The 26225-nt window shown below is 40.8% G+C and overlaps 1 protein-coding gene across 5 annotated transcripts in view; it reads right to left on the reverse strand.

Annotated features, from left to right (window-relative positions):
• The window catches only part of igsf8 (immunoglobulin superfamily, member 8), a 64524-nt gene that overhangs the window by 3819 nt on the left and 34480 nt on the right, over positions 1-26225 (reverse strand). For 2 of the 5 annotated variants that reach the window (XM_049591754.1, XM_049591771.1), the window contains 7 exons: positions 15559-15737; positions 15213-15376; positions 10889-11269; positions 8058-8519; positions 4316-4494; positions 2880-3132; positions 1248-1706 (listed from right to left, as the gene is read on the reverse strand). In XM_049591754.1, the coding sequence (XP_049447711.1) occupies positions 1248-1706; positions 2880-3132; positions 4316-4494; positions 8058-8519; positions 10889-11269; positions 15213-15267 (1789 nt within the window). In that variant the 5' untranslated portion in view covers positions 15268-15376; positions 15559-15737. Of the gene's footprint in view, positions 1-1247; positions 1707-2879; positions 3133-4315; positions 4495-8057; positions 8520-10888; positions 11270-15212; positions 15439-15558; positions 15738-16110; positions 16141-26225 lie in introns of all 5 variants that reach the window. The other 3 variants (XM_049591762.1, XM_049591787.1, XM_049591780.1) reach the window with 3 other exon arrangements.

Here is a 26225-nt window from a genome sequence, read left to right on the forward strand (position 1 = left end):
GCTTTACTTTGTCCTAAGGGACAGTAAACTGAGTAAATTGGAGTATTGGTGGGACAACACAAGACATTTAAATGCCACCTTGGAGTCTGGAAAATCCTAATGGTCAATTCAAGTCATTCTTGACAGTTCAAAGATAAAATGATCATTAAGAAAGTAATCAGAGGATCAGTTGATAATGAAAATAATCATTAACTGCAGCCCTCCTTACAAGCAATGTTTCACAAAACTGAATCAATTATGTTAAGAGCAATGAAATTAAATTATTGCTACGTAGAACAGGAACAAGTCACATAGGCAACATTTGCACCTGGTATTAACATACATCTGGCATTAGAATGCGTCTCTTCACTTTCCTACTCTATAAGCGAGTAAACACTTACACCATTTCCATTTGCAAAGACAAATGCACAGTGGTTTTTAGCTGGTGGGGGTATTGCTATGCTATCCTGTATACTATATGCACACTTCAGCACCAATTTATTAGTAGGCCTCAAGAGGACAGACTGCGGGATACTGGGGATGACTTTGAGGGGAGATGGAAGTTCCCCCAATGCGGGGGAGTAATGGATGGCTGTCATATTCCCATCATTGCCCCCTCCAACAACACAAAGGAAATCATTCCATCATCGTACAAGCTGTAATGGATCACCTCTCTCAGAAAGTAACACACACAGAGGACGTTAGTTGAGTAGGCGGTCCTTCAGTGGGGCCCAGGACACATTAGCGTACACACTGCTGAAAAAATTGTGGCCATATGTAGCCCAGAACACCTCTAAATTGGATCCCAAGACCCACTGAGGACGCACTGGGAACATTCATATTCTGTATTTAGAGCTGTCCACTTGTGGTCCAATCACCAACGATGCATGTTAATATCCAGTGTCATGGTTGCCATAAAGTGTACACACTGTGTTCATATTTCAGGCGTAAAAACACGTGAACTGTTCGAGAAGGATGTAGAGAAGAATCAATCTACTTAAAATGTACAGACACTTCTCAAGGTCAAGAGTAAATGTTTGATATTTACTCTTGACGTTTACACAGGCTACCCTCAGGCTAGCGATCGAAGGTCACCGTATAAATTCCCGGACCAGCAGGATAAATCTGGAGCTTTAAGAGGTGAACGTGTTTAACTGTGAGTGTGAAGAAGAGCCGTGCTCTCAGCAAAACTGCGACAAAAGTCTTTTTGTAATCTGTACACAATCACTATGATTATTACAGTAAAACAAACCCAGGGAGACTCTTACCTCTGGCGTACAGGTAAACTGTCACCGCATTTGACTCCGCTTTGGCCCCCGTGTTGTACCAGCCTCCATGCGGGTCCTGACCCCACGCCTGGGCATGACAGGCATACATGCCCTGATCATCCATTGTAGCCGAGTGAACCCTCAGTCTGTAGCTGCCAGCTGACAGGCGGTCGATGCTTATCTCACTTCCGTTGGTGTAGGTCTTTGCGACACCATCGTACATGAGGACGGCTACCAGTGTGGGCTTGTCCTCCACAGGGGAAACTATCACAGCAACATCAGACGCTCGGCTCTCATCCTTCTTGATAACTCGTTCAGGGATTGGCCACCGCAGCCACTGCACCTGGGCCTGGGCAGGACCTGTGGTTGTCACGGTGGCGTTGCAGATCAGTGTGATGGTGCTGCCTCTTTTTAACAGAGGACCCCGGGGGAGCTGAGCCACAGCTGCAACGAGCACATCTGTGGAAGGAAGTGGTCATTCAAAGAACAGTTTATAGAGGGTAAACTGAACATACGGTGTGTGACTGTCAGTTTAAAAACAAAACTCAAATGCATGATTTCCATGTGTGATGAAGCAGATGTTTCCATTTTATTTTATTTTTTTTAACAATCATCCTAATAAGGTGACCTGAGTTCACTGAAGTTTAGCTAACATGCTTTTCTGATCAACATGAAACCACCGAAACCACAGATTTCAGCTTTGGCAGCCTACCGCTGAGCACTGGAATACTAAACTAACTTATTATTTATCCCTGATGTTTTGTTTTCATTAAAACCATTTCTCAGAAAATACACAAAGTTTTATGAATTTACTTAAAACTTTAAGACAGATTTGTAAAGCTGGAGCCATTTGAACTCAGCCCCATTGTGGCCAAATGGCTCACAGCCCAGACCTCCAGACTGGGCCACTGAGGCACTGCATGAATTCATACTTTTAAATCATTTCTCACACCAAACCAATACACAGCAGAACTGTAATCAACAATGGAAAGAAAGGGGAATCACTAATAGAGATGAAGGCTGTGCGGGATTCCTACAGCTTTAGATTTACAATGTTTTTTATGACACTCGGAATAAAATTTAAGACCAATTTAACAATAACTAATTGGGGGGAGAACCAGAACAATTTCTGAGGGTTGGGAACAATTTTGTCCAAATGTTTATTGTAACATAAAACATGACTCTTTTTGTCTTGTGGCGCAGATGAGGTTAAAGCAGAACTGGAAAATAGCAGGGGTTTGTTGGAGAGTGTTTTTGAGGGATTTTATGTTTCTCACTCTGCATGTGGGATTCTACTGCACTGTTTCCCATTGTGCCGAGTTTGAAAAACTTTATGCAGAAAAATACAACAAGCCCAGTATGCATTGCCTTACACCAGTTTCAGCCATGCTGCAAAACTGTGATTAAATGTTTGGCTTTTGTTGAATCTGCACCTCCCTATGTCATACAGGGTACAGTGACAACTAGCTAACAGACGGTGAAGCATCAAAATATTAGCACTGTTGGTTTTTCTATCCTCATCTGCATGACTTTAATGAGACAGGCATTTGGTATATTATTTTTAAAAAATAGATGTTACCACTTACTTTGATGTTTTATAGTGCAACAAGAGACATGAGTAGCGCTTCTCACCTTTGCTCTTGAGGTTCACGGTGACTCCCTCTGACCTCTGGGTGATTGTTGCAGGAGTTGAAGGGCCAGGGTTACTTCTTCCAGCATACACACTCACCACACACCGATACACCCCTGAGTCTAAGGGCCGGGCTGAGAACAGCTTCAGAGAGTACTTCCCCTCCGCCACTTTCTCTAGAGAGCCGCCGCTGGCTCGGCTGAGGTCATCCCCCCAGCTCACAATGCCGTTCGGGCTCAACCGGGCCACCTCCACCTTAATGTTAAATACAGTGTGTCAGTATGTGTTAGACTGAACATTGATATGTGATTTATTCTCTGCAATTTACTAGAAGCTGTGAATTCTTTATATTATTACAGACTGTTCCCTAAAGCATGCCATGATGTCCATCAAATGCTAATGTCATGAAAACCATAATGTCAATTTCTGGCTGCTGCTGCTGTTTGAGAGCCAGCTCTCAAGTGTCATTTATCAGAACTCTACCTCCAGCACTTAATGCACCACACCTGAAAATATTTCATCTGGAATTTCAGCTCAATAAACGTGCAACATCAATGTCACTTTGACAGAAAATAAATTAGGGTCAAGGGTGACTGTGATGGATCACCCATCCACGCCTGCAATTAAGTTGACTGATAATTAATCTTTATCATTAGCATTATTTATTATTTACACTTTTTATAATCACTTACATCCTTTTGTCCAATCTGTGGTCACATTTTTAAACTCTAAACACAATTTCGAGAACATCTGTCCGGTGTGGACCATGTCATTAACACAGTTCATGTTTTTTTAACAGAATATGCTGTTAATTACCCCGTTTAGATCCCCCACCCATTCCAATGGACATTACTTTTTTTTGGATGTCTTAATTCTTTGATTACTGTCACCTGAGCCAGCAAAATACAAATGTATTTAATGGGATGTCTATAAGGCAATCACAATGTTCCACATCATCTAAAATTGACTGCCATGCCCCTTTTTTTCTACAAGCATGGCTGACTGTGAGGCAAGGAGGAAGCACAAGGCACATTACAGTCTATAAATCATATTGCTAAAGTACATAATTTGTGTTTGAATGGTTTTCAAAGTAAACAAGATATGTTATATTACTTATACATGTCAAAGCTAACAGAAAAATATTAAAGAAAAGATTTACGTCACAAAATTTCACCACCTCTAATTTGATAGCACTCTGAAGTGCAGTGCTAAAGCTCACACTAGGTCAACTGAGCAGTGAACTAAGAAGAAAGGTCAATTTGCATTTTGCAATGTTGGGCTATCAAAAGCAAAATCAAGCAAAACTGATATCCCTACTTGAATCGTAACCCCTGATATGTATCATATCTCCAGACTCTTGCCAACACACAGCCCTACACTAAGCTATAACCTGCAAACCACATTAGTTCAAATAAGTCCACAGAATGAGAATAAGCACCTCGACTCCTCCGCTCCCAGTGACATCACTGCTTACTGATCCCCTCTTCATCCACTGAACCAGAAGGCCGGAGCTCACTTCAGATGGCAGCCCCAACACCTCACAGGTCAGGATGAGAGGGGAACCGACCTGCAGGGTCACCTCCCCTCTGGGTGAGGATGTAATACTCAGAGACTCCGCTGGTGAATGGAAAAGATAAAGACAGCTAAGTAAAAGTGAAAAGACAGGAAGTCCTCTGTGATGGAGGACCTCAGACAAGCACTTAGACTGTGACAGTAAAAATCTTCCCAGGAAGCAATATACTGTATCATCTCTGTGGGAAAGCGAGAGTGGCCTCTCTGGTATGTTACATATTTAATGATCAGGATAAAATGGATTACCACCTCAACCAGAAAGCAAAAATTAGCAAAATGGCCTTGAGTATCACACAATGATGATTATAGTGTATAACAAAATGGAACACAATAAGAAAGGGATTAGAATAATTATATTTTCTGTATACTGGATTCGATTTTCCAGATCAGTGACCCCCAAGAAGAGTCGTAAAACAAATCTGAAGGCTACTGTGATGATTAAACAAACAGAGAAGAGGAAAAGAACATATTTCTGCTACATAGATAATGTCAGGCTTTTCTGTAATCTTTCTTTTTTGTCATGCAAGTTACTGGAAATTCAGGCCTTTACACACAAGAGTAAACATTTATTTGTTTTAAGTTGTCACCAGTCAAACAGGTTTGGGACCATTACATGCTTGCTGTATCGTAAATATCAGTGCATACATGTGACAAACCTGTGCCCTATACAAATATCCACCTATTAAAAGATGTGTTACTCATTTGAACTACTGCAGCTGTTATCGACTAAAACGCCACAATCATATTCATCAGTCTAGTATTTTATAACCTGAGGTGCACTCAGCTTTGCAGTAACAGTGAATTTATACTGCAATTTCCTATTAATTGCTCGATTACTGTGTCGTATTCAGAGACACAAATAATGCATAGCGGCAACTTTGATTAATGTCTTGAAGAGATTTCATATTGGAGGTTCTAATAACCCTCGTATAACTGGAAGATAAATACAGTGGTCCATTGTATTTGAGCGAAACCTCATTTAAGCACTTCCCTAAACACAGATCTGCTCAATAATAGATACATTATTTATATAAACAAAAGAAGACGCGTCAGACTATTGTATTAGTCAGACAACAGAGGCCAGAAAAGACAGCACTAAATAGTGCTTGTCAGTGAGTGTCGGGGGAAAAAACAATGCATGCATTGATGAGATTCAATGCTTTAACTTCAGCTTCAGTTTTATTGTTTAAGAGAAAAAATATGACCTACATAACTTTTAACTCCCAATACATAGTTTCATAGTACTAAGAGGCTGTCTGTGTCTCTACCCAGCACCAAAGGTTCATAAAAAAAGAACACTTATGGCTTGAATAATTCAATATTTAACTTTTTCCTATGAGCAAACACAGAGAATATATATCAGGTTAACTCCCCATCCAAAGTGTAACAAAAAAAAAAAAAAAAAAAAAGTGTTTAAAGAGCAAGGTAGAGCTGTCCTGACAGTAATGGACACATCACTCTGACAGTAAGATAGTCATCCTCTTTGTGGGATATAAGAGGCCAAGGTGGGAGGAAAAATGACTTAATCCTTTAGATCTACACAAGCTCTTTAGAATTTAAATTGAGCCAAGCGACGGGGCAGCAGACAGTCATTCAGCTGCTGGGCCAGGCAGCTATCGACCCATCAAATCCAGCTGGATAATCGGCAAGGGAGCTGAGCATCAGGCCTGTCAGTCAGGCGCTGTGACAGGAGACATCCTGAACACACATACTGAGTGGTTCTTCAGTAGTTTCAGGTTCTAAAATATGAGAAGTTGCCGCCTTTCCTTAGTCATACATTATAGTATAGTAAAAGAAGACACTTGATAAAGTCACCTTGGGCTAGACATGGGACAATGTGAAAATTTCATGTCATGAGGATCCTGCTAAAACTAATTGCGATTCACTCTATCAACCCAATAATCATTAAAATATGCTTAAAACTCTTAAAATGGCTCTAAAACAAACTGGAATCACTTAACCTTACATTTTGTTAAGGGTCTAGTGTGTAGGATTTAGTAGCATCTAGTAGTGAGGCTGCAGATTGGAACCAACTGAAATCTCCCGTGTATCAAGTGTGTAGGAGAATACGACGGCGAGCGTCAAAATAGAAATGGCCCTATCTAACTACTGTAGAACAACATGGCGGCCTCCGTGGAAGAGGAGCTGCTCTGTATATAGATATAAACAGCTCATTCTAAGGTAATAAAAACACGACGATTCTTAGTTTCAGTTGATTATAAACTAATGAAACTGAAGTTATGGATATAATACTACATTTTTGCCAATATAGCCTCCTAAATCCTAAACATCAGACCTTTAATAGACAAACACTTAAATTGTATTTCGTCCCATCCCTACCCCGGGCTCTAAGAGCCCTGATGAACCAAGCCAACAGCTGGCTGTCAGGCGATGTTGGGCCATCGGTGAGTGTCTCTTGCCCTAGTTTTTGCCACATGTCCTGCACTGTTGGCAGTAGTCTGCTTTTTTTCCAGCCAATTTAGCATACTGAATTGGCATTGGAGCTGGCAGAGTCTGGTGGTGAGAGGAATCACTCTGATTGGCAGTTAAACTCAGTGCAAAAGAAGAGAAATGGAAATTGAGGGAAGAAAACAAACAGCTAAAGTCAAAGGGGCGTGGGATTAAAACAAACTTTTTTTTTTTCCCCATTGAGCTCTTTAGCAGAAATGGTACGTAAATGTTTACGCTATTGTTTACTAGGGCGCAGTTAATATCCTTTCTTCTTTCAACATCGGGTTGTGTTGTTAATGTGCTAACTGGCTAACTAGCATCTTGAATCGGTCCTGTACGTTTTCCTGTTTCCACCGCCTGTTGGAATGGAGAGTTATTTCCCCTTACTCAGACGCAGAACATGGGTGCTAGTTGGCCATTTTCTCTAGTCTTTGCAGTGTGTTCAGGTGCAACTGCCTTAAGATATTGTGATGGACATCTTTCACCGCTTTATGGACCACAGGATTAATTAATTAATCAACAGATAAGTCGATAACAAGAAAAAAACGTTAGATGCAGCCCTGATAGTAAGATGTTGATCCATCCACTCAGTAAGGGAAGAAAAACCCAGCCATCCAGGCAGCTAATCGGAAAGCTCAACACTTACTCAGCCAACAAACAAGGCAACAAGCTGACTACAGATGTGATTCCAGTTACGTGTTTAATCAGCCCCCCTATCTATCCAGTCAGTAAACTGCTCAGTCAGCCAGCCAGCAAGCTCGACATTCAGTTAAGCTGTGAGTAACACAAACATCCAGAGCCTTAAATCTGGAAAGAGTCCAATGTACTCAACAGCACCACAAGTCCAGGCCAGCTGACGGCACTGAGAGAGAATTAAGACTCTTGAACTGACAAGTAGAAACCAAACTTTTGCTTTTATTGTCTCTGGTTCGTTCTGTAACTGGAGCAGCCTATTTTATTTTATATCTTCTTCCCTCAGTTTGCTGCAAGATTTTATTACTAACCACATCATCTTTTAAACATCTGTTGTTTGAACAATGATCGCTGAACAGAATTATTGTGCAATATTCTTGCTGCAGTATGATCATTGCCACATGCTGACACAGTTTTAGCAAATGTCACTACAAATACTGGCACAGTTTCTCAGTTACACTGACCTAATTGTTGAACAGTCAAGTTGCCAATATCCAGCGTCCTCTGTGCAATCTTCTGCCATGATCGATCAGGGTCCAGAATCCACTGCGCAGCCTCACAGAAATACGAGCCTGAGTCGTCTGGCTGCACTGCTTTCATTTTCATCACGTACACATCCTGTCCGGCCTCCCCGTTCCTCTTCTCCAGCGTGATCTCGCCGCTATCGTACCGCTTCTTGTACAAATGTCCAGGGACGACCCCCAGCAGCTTGTCAATGGAGATAATCTCTCTAACGGTGCTGACCTCGCCTCCCACTCCGCTCCCCATACCCTCTCCGCCACTACGCTTCCCAAACGTGATGGACAGATGGGTGAGCTGCTCCGATTGGATGCCGGCAGAGCATGTCAGCGTTAATTCGGCTCCCTCTGGCACGGGCTGACTGGTGAGGGAGCGGGTATAGCTGATTTGGAGTGTGTCAGGGATCACTGCGGGTGTACAAACAGACACAGACAGACAATTACATTACAACAGGAGGCTACAGGAGCCAGATGGGAGGAGAAAATATGCTAAATTTAATTTCTATTGCCTGCTTGCTGCTTAGACGTTTCCATGTTTAGAACACTAAAGCGAATCATGAAATTGGGTTGCTGAGACTGCAAGCCGTTTACCACCCTTAGCTTCGGGCACTGGCTTTGCCAAAGAAAGGAGGATTAGCTGGCTATTATGAAGATAACACACTTCAGCTGCAAAACTAACACCCAGCATGCTACAAACATAAACTTTGTGCTGCACAAAGAAGACGATGAAAAGAAACAGAATTGGTAACTACGTGGATGGTCTAAAATTGCCAAAATATTTTGGATAGCTTCAGCAGACGGATCTTTGTAGAATGAAAGAGAAACAGTATAAAAGAAAACTCCAGATGGTAAGTATAAATAACAGCTTACACATGAGGAATGTCATCATGCACCAAGTTAAACACATAGTATGATTAATAAATGTCATCCATCTGGCTGATGCAGTGCAGACTTTCTGATAAAATCGTCTCATACAGTAACCCTCAACCCCCATAACAGATCTGGAATTTGCTCTGCTGGTTTCCACTATACGTCATATCTAACTATGACTGTCATCTAGTTGGTGCTCAGGCTGGGTATCGTGAAATCTTGCAGTCAGGGATGCAGCAGCTGGATTGAATCCGATATTTAAAGTAACAGTTTAGCCATTAGAAGAAACTGATTGTTTTTTGTTGTAATTTATTTTGTTTTTGTTGTTGTTTATGCCCCCTTTTGTGCCAGGGACACAAAGAAATCTTCCTCATAAAACAATAACTGGGCTGTCATTCAGCTGTACATTACACCATCTTTGAATGAGCACAAATTCAACAACCTTCTTTCACATGAAAAACAGCGTTTTTCATCAGCGTTTTACCATATATCATAAATATTATTTTCCTCTATATAATATCGGTTTTATATTGCCATAAAAAACGTCAATAAATTTCTCCTTTAAACAGCCGTATAGATTCAAGTTTCCTGCCAAAAACTAACTTTTACCAGATTACACTTGAACGCATAATGAGAACGTTATAATTTACCTTCACCAAAAACTAATTTTGACTGAATCATAATCTTCATAATTTAACTAGATACAACCTCCCTTAGCTGTTAGTTAAGGTAACTAGCTCTCCTTCCGCCGATGTCGACATGGATTCGTTGTTCACAAAGTAGCATTATCAGGGAAAAAATGGGTCGTGTTCCTGGACATGTGACAGTGACTTTCCTATGTCCTTTAGTCCCGAAGGTGTGCCAGGGAAGATGTCTTTTCATACCAAACATATTTTCTATTGTCACTGGGACAAAAGGATACTGTTAGTTTCGCGCCCTGCTTTTAAGGCTGTGCAAAACTGATGTGGCAAAACAGAAAAACGTTGGTCACTGCCATCGGTGGATGTCAGCTTATTTGCCAATAGGTCAATGGCAGTGAAGGCAAATAACGGCCAGTACCGATATATCGGCACATCCATATTTGTAGTAGTAGTTGGTGATATAAAACAAGGATTTTAGTACCACAACTGAAACCCTTCTTTCCAATGTCTTACTTAAAGATATCTATTATTGTACCATTATATTTCTACAAAACCCTTTTAGCAATCAACAAAAGAAGCCAGTGACCTCAGACGTTCAATGTTGTTTAAGCACAAGCAGCCACACAAGAACTCAAACAATACACCAGAATAACAGTTGCAAAATTTAAATTCTACTCAGGAACTGTCTCATCAAAGAATAAGTAAACAAGATTATAAATCTGACCAGAAATTCAAGGGCAGTGTTTGATAATTGACATGTTTCAATACTCTTTGTGACAGGCACATTTTCTGGTAAATTACAATACTGTCACACCATCTGTACCAAAGTTAGTGGCTTAAAATAAGAAAAAGAAAAATCAAAAACAGAGAGAGGCTGGAGGCTGATCTCGCTGTGTTTCAAGATAATTGTACTCAGTCAGACTTCTAGGATATATTCCAATCATCAGGGTTATGTTTTATTCATGCACTGCACTCTTCTATTTCATGGATTTTAACATATTCATTGCATCTCTGTTTTCATATTTTGTGTGGTACTTTAATATTCTTACAGTTACTTTATCCTTCTGATCTCATCTGTATTATTAGACCCTGATTACTTTATTAATCTATGTTATGTTTTTATGTTGTAAACTCTGTTATATGTTACATGTGGTGCTGCTGCCATCTGTCTAATCTCAGTGAGGCCCCTCCTTTTGTTTAATGTTGGTGATGTTCTCTAATTTATTTATTTTCAAAACTGTTAAATACATACTGTATATCTCTTACCTTTTACAGTCACTTTCCCGCTGTAGTTTCCCTGGTAGGTGCTGTCCGTACTGGGCGTGTAGCACTCATACATCCCCTGGTCTTCAGCCCGGAGCCTCTGGATCACCAGCCGGACCTTGTCTCCCGAGTCCCTCTCCACCCTCACCTCCCCGTTCCTCACCCGGGGCTGGAACGGGGCATAAGGGAAGCCCTTGTCCCTGGTGGACACCACTCCTATCTGCCTCCCAGCAGCATCATCCCTGTACAGGAACCACTCAAAGTGCTGCGTGCGTGGGCCTTCGTACCCTGATACAGCACAGGGCAGGGAGAGGGGGAACCCTGCAACACGGTAGAGGGTCCCGATGGGAAGGGTTACGTCGCGACACACGGCGTACTGGAGCACTGCGAAAGAAAAATGGAGACAGCAAAGAGTGTGAAAGACGGTGACAAACAAACGGGAGAGATTGGAAACGCAGTCAATTTCTGTCAGTCACAGTCTCGCCTCGCAGCATGCTTGGTACATGGACTCACCGATCAATATTCTGAGCTGATGACTGACTAACAGGGAATCAATATTTTAAATAGCTTGGGAGAAAAAACACTAGAGCTGGGGCTGGGCCAGCTTTCTCTAAATACAATGAAACATTTAAGAAATGAATTACAATCATCTCAGTGGGCTTTTTAGCTTATAATATGAGCATGTTTGGGTAATTTAAAGGAATGATTCACTAAAATACTGAATAAGACTAGTTTGTACAAAGAGTGCTACAGTTTCAGTAAGATTTATTGAAACTGGCTGCAACTCACTGCCATTAAAACTGTAGTGCTATAAATTAATTAATTATTTAAATTGTTGATTAAAATGCCAATTAATTTTCACAAATAATCCATTAATCTTTCTATAAAATGTCAGAAAATAGTGATTCATGCTAATTTTAATATCCCAGCTGTGTTGTTATATTTATTCAGATGTTGTTATTGAGTTGCACAAATGTAATTTTTCAGTGCTCTAAGTAGCAAAAGCTGAAGGTCACTGGGTGCATTGTGTTGGAATGTGCTAAATTTGATATCTCCAAACTGCAAGTCACACCTCACTGAGTGAAAGAGACTTCACTCGGGCCAAGAGGGAAAAATAAAATGTTCTCTATCCACCTCGCTGTTTAAGAGGAACCTGGTAACATGGGACATTTTCTGGTTATGAGTAAAATATTCATGCATATATTCAGTACGAGTGCCTCGGGGGTTTCAAGCTTCCAGGTTGAAGTGTAGTTGTATCTCACTGAATCTCATTGTCTGGTAGCATACACCACTTCCCCTGGAACCCCTCTGAAATAGTTACAGACACAGACTGAGCTTGGCTATTTAAATACTGAACCTTCTTTCAGCCACAGGCACTGAAACTTCTCATGCCATTACTATTCTCCCATGGTGAGGGGACTTACGTAAAGTAATATTTCCTCCTTTAAAATAGGGAAGCTGGGAGGAGTGAGACGTCATCAAACATGTTTTGTGACTGACTCCACAGACTGTATTTCTTTAGAGATTTGTATTATCCTTTAATAGTTTCAATTCACACTTTTGTTTTTTTTTTTTGCATCAGCAGGACCATTCTTCCAAGTCATTTTAACCAATTGAGAAACAAGCCAAATGCTAACATGAAGGTAAGACAACTAAGATTACAATAATGAACATTTCAATCAAGACGAATTTAAGAGGATCTGTACAACAAACCATGGAGGTTGTGTACAGTAAAAACTAGGAATGCAAGCATCTTTTTCTCTCCCGATACCGAATCAGATGGCTAAACTTAGAGTGCTCATACCAGGTAGCAGTACTCTCTTTCCACCCAAATTTAAAATCAGAAAATAGAAACCTGACAAAGAAGCTGCATTTACTGTGGACTAGTCACATTAGAGGAGAGTATCAGCATCCCAACTAAAAACATGGTGCAAGATAATTGAAACTCAATATAACACTGAGGTTGCAAGCAGTAATGGACAGGCCTCGCACCTTCCTGCACATCCAGGGTGCTGGTGGGATGCCAGTTGCTGCAACTGTGCATTCCCTTGACAGTTGGACACTGCACGCACGACTAACAAGTTTACTTCTTGGAATGTGTTGTGCTACAAATAAAGTATCGCAAATTGTGTACCACTTCCTGTGTCCACTATTTGGCACTAGAGAACACACACTAACTATATGTTACGTTGCTGTATGTCACGTGTAGACCACAGCATGCAAATTTCATGAAAATCACATTATGTCTGTCACATTAGGCTGACCTCCGTAGTTGTCAGTATACGGTGCCATGACTGTGACTCAATATGAGCCTGTAGACGTCTTCAGGCTGGGACGAAGTTTAGACCAGATTTGACCATATATAGTGGAGTAACAAACTACTTCCTGTATTGTGGCAAAAAATAGAAATTTGATGCTTCACCATGGCCACGCTGTTCGACAAAAACTTGCTTGGGATGTAATATGTGCCTCCCAATTTTTGTGCATCTAGGTGAAATGCACTGCAGGGGCTACTTTGTTGAAGTTTTGTTAGGGGCGCTACTGAGCCATTTAGTAACAACTGATGATGACACCCGTAAAATATCACATTTTTTCACCAGTTCTGATGTGTGTGGCAAGTTTTGTGAATTTTTTTTAGAACCTTTAGCCCTCAAAACTGTGATTCATTTGCATAAATACTTAAAATTCCTTGCATTGCAATGGGGGCCTTGCAGAATTTGGTGTTGTTTCAATATGAAGTTAGAAAATCTTAATAGCTCACTTAAGTTAAGACTGATTTTGTTACATATTTACTGACAAGAGTGGATGTTAAGCCAAAAGTCAGATAGATAATCTCCTCAATAACCTGATTGTAAAATAATGTTTGATAGGAAGGGTGCACATCATTAAAGACAATTGTCGACCAAGTGATTGAAGTTTACAGGTGGGGCCAAAAGCTGAGGAATAACTCATCTTCTAAGTAACCTGACATAACAGTCAACAAACATACACCCACAAACTGACACTGAACAAAGGCTAATCACCACCTCACACACACACACCCTTTAACCCTCACCTAAAACTGATAAAACTACCTGATCAACTAGAAATACTAGATGGGTGTGTTCTGGCACTCCCCGCCTGTCTGTGTGTATGTGTGTGTCAGACCTCTAAAACAACTGGAGCTTTCTCACAGGCCGCGCCACAGCCTGATAACAACACGCCCATAGATAATGACATGGGAGACTAGTGGAAGGCTTAAGCGGATCAAGTCCTAATTAACATTGGGCTCGGACTGATAGGGCTGGGGGACACCGCGGCTCGTGACCATGCTCAATACCGTCTGGATTAGACGCTGTGCAGAGCGGGGGGAGCCCCAGTTTTCTTATCAAGAGATGCAAGGAGCCCTGTCTATTTGGTTATCAGATAAGATTCATATAATTAATAATACTGTGAGAAGGGAGATAAAGACTGTCTCATTCAATCTGATGAGTTCTCCTTACTTCTCAAGTGTTATGAGAAGTGAAAAGTTGAAAACAGAAGAAGTCCTGATGGGCAGACATATTCATGCATTTCAGCTTCATGCACTTCTGCTTGTCTGGGTTTTGTGGCTTATTCTTACCCTAAAATAAAGTCTTATTTTAACCCCTAAGCACCTTGCATTTCTTTGGTTCTCTCGTCATATTTTCCCTTTGCAAAGAGCATCTTCAGAAGGAAAAAGCATCACTTATGGTTAAGTGCAGCTGACCTTTTCCGGCATCTTTCTTAGCTTTAATGTCAATATTCAAGATACAACACATTATTGCCATTGTAGCTGATGGGAATTTGCTTTTGGGGAAGTAACACAAAAAGAGAAACACCCTAAGCAGTTAACAAGACCGTGCTCTGACAATAAAACATAAAGGGCAAAACTAGTGTTTCTGTGTGGTTGCTATCAGCACCATATAACAATAATGATGTTTACCATTGTGTAGATTCAATTGTGTTCTACTGATGGGAATACCTTTGCTTGGGACTTCCTGGATGCCACCAGGAACTAATTTTTTGACCAAACACATCTGTTTCTCAGACACAACCATCTCCACATTCATCAAATAGCAGGCAAGTGATTTTTGTGTTTGATAGTGGAGTTAATCACCTCTGTATTTGAGTATGAGGTAATAAAATAACAGGCATCCACAGGCAGAAAATAACAGCAGGCCAAATCATGAAACTAAAGCTACATGCTACAAATGGTATTTAAATTAATAGTCTGATTGCTCGGCACACAATCATACAAATGTACCTCCTAGTGACAGATGGCGAGGCGGTTTGTGTGCAGAGCAAACACTGCACTGGCTGCACTCACCCCATTGTAGAAAAACGAATAATGCTGTTTTCATCGAAGCCATCATGGTCCTCATCTTCCCCCCCGATGTCCAGATGGATTATGTTGACTCAGATTTCTCTCTCCGTGTTCCCCTGCGCGTTTATCGCCGATCATGCTTCATCCCGCCGTTGCAGACCAACTGTCTTCAGAAATCAAAACGACACACATGATGGGGTGATCTTGTGAAGGAAAAAGAAATGATAACCTGCAACAGTGGAGCCATACACCGATGCACACAGAGAGGAGAGAGCGCCATCAGCTAACTACAAGGCGGAGGAATATCAGTGGATGTGGAGACAACGTGCAGAGCTGCAAATTTAATCACCTTTATCATGCACCGTCGCATCTCCGTCAACACCCCGTCTGCTCCATAATAATAGCCCGGCTTGGTTTTAGATTATACCGCCTCGACAGACACGCCGTCCAGCCCAGCCATGGAGGGGTTGGCATCACAGGGGGTTGGTGTGTGTGGGGAGGGGGGTGTGTATGGAGGAGGAGTGGTTGCTAACAAAACAGGGAGGAGCATGCATGCAAAAAAGGCCCCAAGGGACGAATTAGACTGGTGCCATTGGTTAAGACAGCGACGGTGACATTTTGAACCAATGATAATAGAGTGTTGGAAAGAGGTTGAAACAGCAGCGTTGAACCACAAGAGGGCGCCACAGCAAAACATACAGTCTGACCCTGTTTGTATGGCCTTGTCAGGTGGGTTAATGATTTATAACTGCCATGTTGTTGACAATAAGTCCTCAGATTCTTTACCAAAGTAAACATACCAACATAACAAGCTTAAAATACTTCATTGCAAGTTTAACTCAAGCATTAAAAAGCCAACTTAAGCAAAAGTGCACAAGTATTTCCAGCAAAATGTACTTACAATACTGTATCAAAAGTGGGAGTCCTTTCTCTGCAGAAAAAAGATGCAAATGAACAAAAACATAAAAGCAAATCTTTTAGTTTCGATTTAGGATATTTAGGACTGTTTCTGTGTACTCAAAAGGCTAAATTCTCTCAGATTTTGTCCCCAAATTTGTTTAAATTCTTCACCGTGAGCACTTCGCAATATAATCCATCCACCAACAGGTGTTGCATATCAAAATGCTGATTAAACACAACATGATCACAACACAGGTGTGCCTTTGGATGGTCACAATAAAAGCCCACCCTAAAATGTGCAGTTTGCACACACAACACAATGCCACAGATGTTTTGAGGGAGCAGTGCCAGTGGCATGCAGACTGATTGCAGGAATGTCCACCTCAGCTGTTGTCCGTGAACTGAATGTTCATTTCACTACCATAAGCCGTGTCCAATGTATTTTCCAAGAATCTGGCAGTACATCCAATTGGTCAAGTGGGCCACCCTAGGACCTCCACATCCAGCGTCTTGACCTGGAAGACTGTGCAAGTGCTTGTGCACAAATTCTTCAGCTGTGCAAACCAACTGTTGCAACTGTGCGGGTGGCTGGTCTCAGATGATCTTGCTGGTGAAGATGCTGAATGTGGAGGTCTTGATTTGGTGTTGTTACAAATGGTCTGCAATTGTGTAGCCAAATGTACATACTGCCATATTCTGTTAAACAACATCAGAGATGGCTTATGGTAATGAAATGAACATTAGGTTTATGGGCAACAATCTGGTGAACATTCAGCAATCAGGGCACTGCTCCCTAAAAATCTGCAACATCTGTTGCATTGTGATGTGTGATCAAACTGCACATTTTAGAGCGGTGACCATCACAAGGCACACCTGAGGAGTATTACTAATGAGGCTGTTAATGAGCATCCTGATATGCCACACCTGTCAGGTGGATGGATTATGGATTGTATTGGCAAAGTGCTCACTAACAGGGATTTAAGCTTATTTGAGAAGGCTTAGTCCTCTCAAACAATATTTGACTAAGCCTTTTATGCGCAAAGAAAAAATGTTAGATCTTTTATTTCAATTAATATAAATGTGAGCAAAACCAAATGTTGTATTTATATTGTTTAGAGTATAATGAAAACTGAACCATTTAATAAGTATCTATTTGCTTTACAAGTGATGAATGACTAAATTCCAAAATTAAAACAAATACTGTAAATCCAAGTTTCATTTTCATGTTTAAAAATGCATCACTGCTGCCACAAACAAACTCTCTGGGTAACAGAGTACTCACAGGTATATCTATTCTATTATTATGATGAAACTGAATCAGGAAACGGTATTGTCGTTTTTTAATTAGGTATATAATAACCTACCTGGAAGCTACGACACCACTTATCACAATGCAGTGCAAGGATCCCTCCCCAAACGACTTAACACCCATTCACACCTTGATCCATCTAACCCTAATGACACACTAACATGTGACCTTAGGACTCTGAAAGGGTTCATACCCACACAGAATTTAAAGCCTCCAACTTTGCACCAGTCCATTAGAAATGAAGAAGCCTCTTGGATGAGAGGTGAAACGTCTTCAAGAAACTCAAGCAAGTCCAGTTGCCTACGATATAGCATTTAAGATTACCATGTCCTGGATGACTGAGAATCTTCAGCGACATACCTAAAACCTGGCTTTTGCATTTGAGTTTTATTATATGAGCTAATTCCAAGACAAATAAATAAATACGTTGTTTACATAGTAGAGGGGAATTGGTGCAAGCTGGGTATTAGTTTAATAACAGGTAATACACAGAAACATGACAGATAACCATCTACTCAGAATCTCATTTAAAGCTGTTAAGTTCTCTGTTTCTCACAATACACATTATTCACTGTGTTGTACTCCTGCATATTATAACCCTTCTCTCTATCTATATCTATAATGTTGACATGTGACACATGCATGTCACACTAGTATAGGGTGTTATTTCTAGAATCCCTGTGAGATAGGCATTTCCAATCCTTTAAGGAAATGCTTGGCTTTTACTCCATGCATGGCTGCACATGTATATGTGTTTGCACATGTATGTGTGTGTTATGCTTTCACGGGCCTTTTAAACTGAGGACATTCGAAATGTCACAGTAGAAAAAGCCCAAGTATTAATAATAAAATTAATGATGGCTGAATTCCATTTAGCTGCTTCAGTTTCAGGGTCCTGGGGTTGTGCATGCCAGCTCACTGTCATGCTGTCAGCAGTGACTGGGACATTTAAATACAATGAAGACACTGTTAATGTTATTAAAAACACCTATGCTTTCATGCTATGAAAAGTCTAAATGTCTGCTGCGTATCAATGAGTGCCGTCATGCAAGTGCATGTTTGTGTATTTCTCTTGCATTTGTGCCTTTTTAATGCACATGCCTCATGTCTTCATACATTTGAGTATGTAAGCAAGCTTGCTCACATTTGTGTCATGCATGAATCAAGTACATGAAAAATTGTGTTAGAGGTGGTCTTATTCAACCACAAGGTGGCGACATCCAATTGCATTACTGAGAGCTCCAAACATCCACAACATCAAGAACATAGACTGTATATACAATTTCAAAATAACAGGATAAGAATATAAAAATAGAGTAACAGATTTGTTGTGTGTCAGTGCTACCACTAGAAGGATAACACACTGATACAGAATGAATTCAACTTTTTTTGTGAAAGTATACTGTCCTTACATATTGATATCCAATTTCCAGTTTTTAGTTCTTAGCTCCTACACCCTGAATCATCCAAACAGTATGTGAGGTTTCTGCAACAACAATGTTCACGAGCTGACAGTGATGTAAAACAGCGATAAAACCCAGCTAACATTTCTGTGGCCTGCAAAGGCCGCGCTGCTACATTCCCGCCTTCTCTGTCTCCTTTTTTCAATTTCCCTCAAAGGAAAGGCAATAAATGAGCCTAATCAGTTATTTAACTATTTTTCCGCACTTTAAGTGGAGTCAGGAGAAATATTAAAACTTAGAGCAGAAAAATGGAGAAACATTACAGCTGATTGAGGCGGGAGTTGCTCCTATACATGGTTATGAGCATAATGTATGTTCATTGGTACATAGAGCCACTCAGATGCTGCTTATTTTAAGGAGGATTTATGCCGTCAGAGCACACCTCATTAGTGGTACCAGTTGTCTTCCATCCTTTAGTTTCCTCTCCTCTCCTCACTTTAGGCTACATGGAAACATGGATGACTTCACAGTGTGGCTCGGCAGCGAGAGAGGGGAAGTCATTAGGGTATTCTGGGTTAACAAGGCGGCGAGCAGGATATGCAGACTTCAGCAGGAGCCTACACCAGCACTGAGGGATGGCACTCATGCAGAGTAAACTTCCTCAGTCTTATGGCTTCCAATGTATCGCAATTTTTTAACCGAGTTGGACATTTAGAGCATGATGTAGTGTGATCCGCTTCCAGGGAATAAAACCTCTAAAAGCTACACTCTGAGTCTGTTTGTTGTGCACATGTCTGTGTATTACTTATGACAGGAGATCTTAAAATCCCAAACTCCTCTAGTTTTTCAATTCGAACATTTACTTCTTCTAAGGTTTGTCAAATGTCAAGTATAGCTTTTATATATTCCGTCAGAAAGTGTACATTTCAAGTGGAATACTAGATAGAAACTAGGTATTTTTCAAAATAGACCCTGTTTTCCCATGGTTTTGTGTCTAAGTGACTAATGGGAACAACAATTTTTGGTCCAGTATTGAGCAAGAAGGCTGCAGCTGGCAGCCAGGGAACAGGCTGCAATGTAACCACTCTGGGCAACAGAGCACCATTAATTTGCTTGTTTTTGCCACCAACAGGCCCAAAATTGGACCCTACAGGGATATAAAACATTTCTATTTTCTTTTTGTTTGATCCGGTCTGTTTACTACTCTCTTCTTGCAACAACTTGTGAGAATTCAGAAGCTTGAGCGAGACTTGGTTAGACACTATTTTTACTTAAACCTGTATTATTAGATATTTTGCCTCTTGGGGGCAGCAGCACCACCTGAATAAACAATATCTGACCTATTATCATCTTAAAAAGTTATGGCAAATGTTTTATCAAATAATTGCCTTATAATTTTACAAGTCCATCAGACATATTTGTATTTGATGTATCTCCGGCCACACGATAAATACAAATCCAATATTCACCTTACTTTTAGCAATGTTTTAGTTTCCACCAACTCTCGAGGGAAGTGTTTGTCTCTAGCTTGCTGGTTGTTTGACTTTTTTAATCCGCTAATCACTACCTTTGCCTGCTGAGCAGGTACAGATTTAGTTAATCAGAGCTTCTGTTTTTTCTGCTGAAAACAGCTGCCTGCTGCAGCTGAAAATGAAACTGAGGAAAGCAGAGTTGGGTAGCTAAAGACTCGGGTGGTAATTCTACCTACAACTGACATCTTTCACATTGGACGCAGTCATTTGATCAATTGGTTACAAAGGAACATCGATGAATGCAGCTTTCCGTAAAGGATTTGAATCCTTCTTCCATCACTGCATCAGAACAAAATCTGTCAACGCTATGAACGAGCTTCATTACATCTTCCTCCCAGTTTTGTTCCTTGTTCTTCCTCTCACCTTCTTCTTTGTGCACTCACTCCCACACTGTCTCTTTTAAGGCCGCTACAGACTAAACTGTGACCTACTGGAGACTGCCTCTAATTACTTTGTACTACAGTCACTACAGTCAGCAAACACCCCTGTCATCGGAGGGACCTCACCGTGACTGTCAAGAAGATCTTTTCACCGTGTGTGGCATCGGTTCACACAGTAGGTATAGACATAGATGGGCACCTTTTTTTTTTCATTTATCTAGGTTTAAATTTATTTTCATTGGCAAAGACAGACACAGCCTTTGTCTCTTGGTGTCTCATGTCAGACGTGGTTTTTAAGTATGACTTGGCCTGTAAAGCTTCTTTGGTTTATTTCCCTCACATATAGAAACCGTACATACAAACACATACTGGTACCGACTATAGCTCAGCCCTCCACAAGTCAAACACATGTACACATGTTCTATATATGGGCTCCATTTGTTCTCCAGTTCTGTCTGCAGTTTTATCACCATGCTGTCTCAGTCTCACCACTACAGGGGACACACACTCAGCCAGTGGTGGTGATGGAAGGACGACTGCTAGACAAAACAAAGAGAAGGAGCAGGGACATGGACACGTACGGCTAATTTACTGCTGACAGGATATTAATAACTTTCTCTCGGAGGGCCTTTGGTTTTGTAGGTTTCCTCTCTTTATTACCGAATGCAACAACAATGTTTAGCTAAGCATTTGACCGCATCGTTTGACTTCTTTTGGTCACTGTCTGGGACTGGAAATGTGTGAGGTTGATCAGTCAGTTTTTCTTGGAAAAGAGGACTTTTTACTTCTTTAAGCGTCTCATTAAAGAGATGTAAAAGAAAGAAGCAATAAGAACATATTTAGAACATACATGTGAGACTCTATGAGGGTAAAACCAGATGTAATGTCATACCCATATGAACTATGTTTTTACAGTTTTATGTTCAGCTATATGATGAACATATAAACCTGTGTCTGCCCCCTGAAAGTCCAAGATTCAAATCATCAGTCAGAGACCACTCAGTCTGTTGCAATCCCTCAAGTTGAGGAGTCGTTTTTTTTGTTTGTTTGTTTTGTCAGCCAGTGTACAGTGTACTTCTGGGGACATTTCGGCCCCCAGATGTAGCTAGTGAGTAAGTGCTCCTCACTTTCATACTACTCTCTGATACAGGCAGCTGCAGACCCAGACCCAGAGTGAGTCTGAGTGACGCCTCGTTTCGACATAGGAGGCGAGGAAGTCTGGAAGGAACCAGAGGTCCATTCCATCCCATGAGAACCTCCGTGGTCTCCATTGCGAAAAAGTTTTGAGGCAAATTTCAGACAGACTAAGTGCACTGTGCTACAGGAAGTTAGCATAAATGTATGTATAACAGCTCTATTTACATATTTTTCTAAGTAAGGGTTTGACAGCTGTATAACATATAGAGTGCATGCATACTGGGTCATACTTCATTTAACACAATATTTTACAAAACTGGCCACACACCCGACAGGTGGATCGTGTCACTCATTCATTGCCATTCATTAATGCCCCTGTTTTTATCTCTGTACTGCTCCATGTGCATATTCCACAAGACTGCACAAGACTGTTCTGCAGTGGCTTTTTTTATCCATCTATAAGGAGATGCATTTCTTTGTGTTGAACACTGGGGGGGGCGCACTCCGTATACTATACAGAAAAACAGACACAGAACAAAACTGTGTGGAAGCCAGGCATGAGACAGAGGCAGCTACCCAAAGGAAGACAGCCTTTGCCCATTGATGGCTCCAAGATAACGACATCTTCTGCTTTCTGCGTAGAAGAGGAGAATTTATTTAGTAGCTCGCAGCAACTTAATACGTTACGGTCTGTGGCTTTTGTTTGTTGGCAAAAAATTATCTGACACATTTCAAATCCGCAGTTAGCATAGTTAGCACACATTAGCTTGAAGGGCTAACTTGGCTTGTGTATTATATTATGTGAATGTCGCTGTAACCCTGAACGTCCTGTCAAACTCTGTTCAAAGTCTCAAATTCTGAAAAAAGTAAGGAACGGTCAAATGTTCGTATTGAAAAGCCAAAGGCGTAGATTTTGTTTCAGCATTGGGGGACACACATATGAAATGTGGGGGTTGGGGTCCTATACCAGAAAATTTTGAACATCAAATGCTTAATTTCCTGTATTCTGGTGACTTTTTATTCACCAGTGTGTGCATTGCCTCCATCAGTTTATGATGTAAATGTCTTTAATTTTGTCATAATAAAACACCTCTGCCACCACTACTGGGAAGGACAAATGCACATGTTCTAACTATGAAGGGGGACTGCGTCCCTCGGCAAAATCTACAGCTATGTATACTGCCAAATCTGATTAAAGTGACATAACTCTGAGTCGGGTACAGCCTTACAAAAGACATTTACATTACAAAATGTTGCATCTGTTTACCAAATACCAGTAGGATGTTTTTCTGTCACTGGGTGTGAATTTTGTGGATACTACAAAAAGACACTGAAGTATGTGCATGTTGCACAATCCCAATAAATAGTTCCTTCTAAGCATGTGTGTGTTTGTGTGTGTGTGTGTGTGTGTGTGTAGGAAGTTGGCTTCTAGCAGCCATGTAGTATAAAATGTTAGAAGTGGTCTCCCATGGTGTAATTGGCATGGACTGGAGGATAGTTTTAGCTGGCTGCCACGCCACAGACAGGCAGGCCGGCAGATAGACAAATAGAAAGTCTAATGGGCAATTTGGTGGACATGGAGAGAGAAAGACGCATAGAGAGCAGAGGAGAGGAAAGAGCGGAGATGGGAGGGCACGAGGAGGCCAAGAGAGGAGAGGGAAGGTCTGCAAGGGGGGAATTAGAAACATATGCAGTGGTCTGACTGCTGGTCTTCCCCCTCTGCCTCATCCAGACAACCACACACAACAAAGACGGGAGATGGGCCAGAAATGGTGTGAGGCTGAGTGCGAAGGTGATGATACATGGGCAGTGTTTTGAAGCCGACTGGCAGTATTTTATGGAAGAAAGATGGCAACTAGCAAACACTAAACAAATGCAGATGACACAATGGACCATAGGCACTGTATGAAAGTAATAACTGGGGTTTTCCATTGTGTATAGTTTTTCAAGTGTGGAATGTATATATAAATAATAAAAACCAAACAAAAGCAAATAACTGTGGAGGAGAATGATGGTTGTTGGCAATTGTATGTTTCACAAAAAAAAAACAAAAAACAAAAACAAAAACAGAGAGGTTGTATGTAACAACTTATAGTAACTATGTTTAAAGATAGCAGATAGTTTATTTTAGACACCTATCACACATGGCATTAAAAGGCACTGGATTGGCACTGTAACTAATTAATCTGGTGAGTTGGCCAGACTATAAAATGGAGCTCTTGGCTGTTGTTGTTTGTCGAATGTGCTCTGCATGCTGATGCTGGTACCACGTCTGAGTCCTCTGCCCAAGATGATTCCCTAAAGAAAGACACACCAGACTGGACTGTGTGTCTCTGTTGTCCCTAAAACCATCCGGCAGAGTGGTGAGTCAAAAGTTATTTCTCTACAACAATAATCTAACCGCATCTAAACGTGAAAATTACACATCACATTTCAATTCAGTTAGATCACGACTCATCATTCCAGGCACACAGTGTGGTAAACATGCCCGGGACAAAAATGGTAGAAACTACTTTAGGTAGTAGTCCAATGTTACAGACAGTTGTTGGAGTCTCTCAGTTAAACTTTTAACAATGTCATATCAAAGAGATGGCACTCGACTTGTGGTGCTCAAAGCGCCAAAAAAATCTGTGAAAAACTCAACAGCAATGTCTCTTTCTAGAAATCATGACTCAGTCACTCAAAATATCTACAGACTATTTTATTTCTACTGAACTACACCCGAAAAACACTGCGCAAAGGGAAGCATGCATCTACTCATGGACGAGAGGCTTGTGCTTGTGACAGCACAAGATGTAAACATTAATGGCGTCCTCCTTAGCTGAGCTGTAATGTTAGCTAACTCAGTGGTGCGAGGAGAGCTAGCAGTAGATGATGATACAGTTGGTGTGTGTAGTTGGATAGAAAGAAAATCGTTCATCAATAAAACTACTCACAACATGGTCTGTGAATTATCTTGAGTAAACGGGTCATGATTTCTTGAAAGAGACATTGCTGTTGAGTTTTTCAAATGTATGACTAATTTCTAATATAATAACCTAATTATTAGTTATTCAAAATTTTCACACTTCTTTTTTTGTTTGTTTTGATAGAAGAATTCTCCGAAGGTAAACCACATTATTTTTTTGCACCATAAGAAGCTATGATGTATGAGAAGGTTTTTTCCATAAGATAGTGCTTTGGTATGTTTGTTACTAAGTTCTGCTGTTCGAAGTTAAGTTATAAGCAACATGTTAATAACCTGCTGTTAGATTAAGGTGTAGCTATAAGTGTAAATCAATATGAAGTATTAAATAATTTGATAAAAATGTCTGAAAAAGCTAATTTCCTAATAACAAAGTAGTCATGTGTGATTCTGTGTCTCATGTTGTGAAGTTTAAGATTTACTGATGCAAATAAATAATGTAGGAAATACACAGATAGAGAACATATGTTATGAATCCAAGTGAAAACCCATTCATGTATTACTGTAGTTGACTTGTTTATAGGCTTCATGTAACTACTTTCTCTGGAATTTATAGTGATCAATGCCTCATCTCTTTATGTTTAAACAACTATATCTTGCTTTATTTACTAATGCAGTTTCTCTCACTTCCCCGGCAGTTACAGTGAACTTTATCACACATAATATTTAATCAGTTTGTACCATCTTTTCACTGCTGTCCCATGAAGTCATTTTGAATTTTAATGACCAAAAACTCAAGTTACCATCTGGACTAGAATCAGAAGTGGTTCCTTTGTACCACTGACTTACTGCATTCATGTAAATTCATGTATTGTGGCATTTTTCTTACTTCAGTACCGTGAAACAGAACCAGTGGTGGAAATAATAAATTATTCATGTATGCCTAAGTAAAATTATGCCAATGTGTGTTTACAAGCACGTGTGCATAAATACAGCAGCTTGAAAGCTGCCCACCTGTGTGCAGCTTTTGCTTATGCGTGTGCACAAAGTATGTGCACTTGCACAAGTGTGCGGCCAGAGTGCGTGCAGTGATTAAAGCCGGGGTCCACAGCAAGAGAGTGAGTGAGTGTGTGTATCATCAGTGTGGCGATGGTGGTGGTGGTTAAGAGGAGCAGGAGGAGGAGGAGGAGGGTCGGACACAGAGAGACAGACGCCAGCCTTGGTTTGGAGCTGAGCCTGAGGAGGGACTGTGGCTGATGGAGAGCGGAGGGACTGGGGAATGAGGGAGAAAGGGAGAAGAGGAAAGGAGGACAAAATTTGGGAATTGAAATGTTGAGTATAGATGAATGACAGAGGAAGCTGTATTAGCAATGAATGAGCTGAAAGAGGCAGCAGCAAAGGAGAGAGATATAAGAGTACTGAAGTGTGGAGAGGCTGGGGGAAGGAGGAA

The sequence above is a fragment of the Epinephelus fuscoguttatus genome, linkage group LG1 (assembly GCF_011397635.1).
Source record: "Epinephelus fuscoguttatus linkage group LG1, E.fuscoguttatus.final_Chr_v1".
NCBI classification, from domain to species: Eukaryota; Metazoa; Chordata; class Actinopteri; order Perciformes; family Serranidae; genus Epinephelus; species Epinephelus fuscoguttatus.